Below are 3,179 nucleotides of genomic sequence, written 5' to 3' on the forward strand. Positions count from 1 at the left end.
CCCCCAGCACCGGGTCGTGGGCCCCGTCTTTCTGGTCAGAGTCATCTGGGTTTAGTGTGTCTCTCTGCTGACTGCTGACACTGAGCATTTCTTTGTGTGCTTCTTAGTCTTCTGTATATCTTCTTGGCAGAAATGTCAGTTCAGATCCTTTGCCCATAAAATTGGTTATTGATTTTTTTAATTTATTTTTTAATTGAAGGATAATTGCTTTACAGAATGTTGTTGTTTTCTGTCAAACTTCAACACGCATCAGCCATAGATATACATACATCCCCTCCCTCTTGAACCTGCCTCCCATCTCCCTCCCCACCCCACCCCACCACGTTGATACAGAGCCCCTGTTTGAGTTCCCTGAGACATACAGCAAATTCCCGTTGGCTATCTATTTTATATATGGTAATGTAAGTTTCCATTCCCTTGTAGCTCAGTCAGTAAAGAATCTGCCTGCAGTGCAGAAGACCCGGGTTTGAACCCTGGGTTGGGAAGATCCCCTGGAGAAGGAAATGGCAACCCACTCCAGTATCCTTGCCTGGAAAATCTCAGGGACAGTGGAGCCTGGTCGGCTGCAGTCCATGGGGTTGCAAAGAGTCGGGCACGACTGAGCGACTAACACTAATACTTAATGTAAGTTTCCACGTTGCTCTTTCCATTCATCTCACCCTCTCCCCCCTTCCCCATGTCCGTAAGTCTGTTCTCTATGTCTGTTTCTCCATTGCTGCCCTGTAAATAAATTCTTTAGTACCATTTTTCTAGATTCCGTATATATGTGTTAGAATTTCTGTTTCGGATGTAACTTCACTCTGGGTCCGTGCGCCTCATTAGGCCTGACTCGAGAGTGTCCTTTTCACGGCTGAGGAGCACCCCGTGGCGCATCTGTGCCGCGGCTTCTGTACCCGCTCCTCTGCCGATGGACATCTCGGGCGCTTCCGTGCTCCAGCTGTTGTAAATAGTGCTGCAGCGAGCAGTGGGCTACGTGTGTCTTTTTCAGTTTTGGTTTCCTCAGGTACTTGATTAGGAGTGGGGTTGCTGGGTCATATGGTGGGTTATTGATTTTTATTGATGAATTGTCAGAGGTTTTTCAAAATACATTTAAAATACAAGCTCCTTATCAAATGCATGATTTGCAAACACGGCCTTCCAGTCTGTACTTTGGCCACCTGATGCGCAGAGGAGAAAATGGTTAGATAGCATCATCAGCTCAGTGGGCGTGCGTTTGAGCAAACTCTGGGAGATAGTAAAGGACAGGGGAGCCTGGTGTGCTGTAGTCCATGGGGTCGCAAAGAGTCAGACATGACTTCGCGACTGAACAACAACAATAGTCTATAGGTTGTCTTTTCACTTTCTTGACTGTGTTCTTGGAAGCACAAAATAAAGTCCAGTTTATCTGTTTTTCTTACGTTGCTTATGCTTTTGTTATAGCATCTAAGAAACCATTGCTTAATAGAAAGTCATAAAGATTTATGCCTATTTTTCATCTTATAGTTAGATCTTGGATACCTTTTCAGTTAATTTTTGTATATGGTGTGAGTCAAGGGTCCAGCTTCCTTCTTTAAGTTACTTGCCCTGTGCATTTTAGAGTAAGGTTATGGAGTTCCTCCATATACTGATTGGAGCTCCAGTTAGGGCATCATTGGACTCAGAGAGTTAATTTGAGGTGACACGCATCTTTGTATCTTTGCCATCTCCATAGAGGCTTTGCATGATCTCGGTTAAATTTTATATCCTATTTTATAGTTTTCTGCTTTTGTGAATACTATCTTATTTTTTCTCGTGTTTTCTTCCCCAAAGTTAAGGCTGGCGTAGAAAAATGTCCTTGTTATTTGCACTTGATTTCACGTCTGGCAGCCTCTCTGCACCCCTGATTGACGTGCCTCTGCGCCCCAGGTGTGCGGGAGAGCTCACCCCTTGTTGCCAGGCCTCTCACTTCATCTCTACTCCTGTGGGGCTGCCTGGGACCTCACTCTTGTGTGAACCTTAGTGGTGTTAATAGATTAGATGTCCTGACGTTGTTTCTGATCCTACATGGAATTCATGTAACGTTTCTGAGTAAGTACACGTTTGCATAGATTGGCACACGGGCCTCTCCAAGCTGAGAAGGTTTCTCACCTATTCTGTTTTGCTGAGGATTTAAAAAAATTAATAGCCATTTATCGATTGAGATCGTACTTGCTGCACTTACAAGCTTTCTGTGCTCAGGCTATAGTGGTGAACGCGGGCCTCGCCCAGGGGCCAGCGCTGCCGTGACGGAGCTGTGGGGTGCTGTGCTATTACCCGGGGACTGGGCTGGTGGATGGTGGGCTCCTGGACATGACCACTGTCCCCTGCACCCAGCGCTGTAACTGTGGGCTTTCTCCTGCGGTGGCAAGTGTGTTTCTTTGTTTATCGAGTTGTGGAGGAGAGGAGCTTCAGAGACCAGAGATTTGTTAAGCTCCTGACTGACAGACTGAACGCATCCTGTTTTCTTTACGTCTCTTCTTGAGCAGCTGCTCCGGAGACCTTGTTTTCTGTCTGAATCCTCCCCAGTTTTGTTTTCTAGCAGTGACTTTGTTCCTGGAGGATACTAAATCTTTGTCATGTGTTTGAAGCCTTTTAAGAAGTAATTCACAGACAACTGGGTGTTTGTTTCAAGGACCACGGCCCCACCCACTCCTCAGCTGGGGCTCAGGGCAGACTGCCCTCCCTCCCGGGACAGGTTGTCCCCCACTTCATCAAGTCCCTGTTGACACAGTGACTGTGATGTGCTTTGTATTTAGTCCATCTGAAGTCAGATGTTTGTCATGAAGTAAAGACAGTTTCCTGTGAGCATAGCAGTGGGACTCTGTTGGGGTCTCAGGTGGGCACCCCTGACTCTTGTTCTCTTTCTGCAGGGTCACCCATGGCTGCTGATGACGGCTCAGCGGAACAGCAGGGAGGGGAGGCCCCGGTGGCTGCAGACGGGGAGACCAACGGGTCCTGTGACCAGAGCGATGCCAGTGGCCACGCGGCTGCTGTGAAGCACCCTCAGGAGAGCACACGAGGCAGCCCTCAGGAAGGGGCCGGCCCGGGGTCCCGGATAGCGGAAAATGGGATTTTGGACAGAGACCCCGAGGTGGGGAAGCAGAACCACATCCGCTCTGATGGCTTCCCCCAGAATCCTGTCATTGGGAGCAACGGCTACTTCCCTGGCAAGGGCCCCTTGT

At 48.3% G+C, this 3,179-nt stretch overlaps 1 protein-coding gene across 1 annotated transcript in view; it reads left to right on the plus strand.

Annotated features, from left to right (window-relative positions):
- Positions 1-3,179, plus strand: part of EHMT1 (euchromatic histone-lysine N-methyltransferase 1) — a gene marked incomplete at both ends in the record, with an annotated part of 55,829 nt that overhangs the window by 2,044 nt on the left and 50,606 nt on the right. The window contains one exon of the mRNA XM_010830287.1: positions 2,868-3,170. Coding sequence (XP_010828589.1) covers positions 2,868-3,170 — 303 coding nt within the window. The remainder of the gene's footprint in view (positions 1-2,867; positions 3,171-3,179) is intronic.

This window comes from Bison bison, unplaced genomic scaffold, assembly GCF_000754665.1.
Source record: "Bison bison bison isolate TAMUID 2011002044 unplaced genomic scaffold, Bison_UMD1.0 scf7180017858910, whole genome shotgun sequence".
NCBI lineage: Eukaryota > Metazoa > Chordata > Mammalia > Artiodactyla > Bovidae > Bison > Bison bison.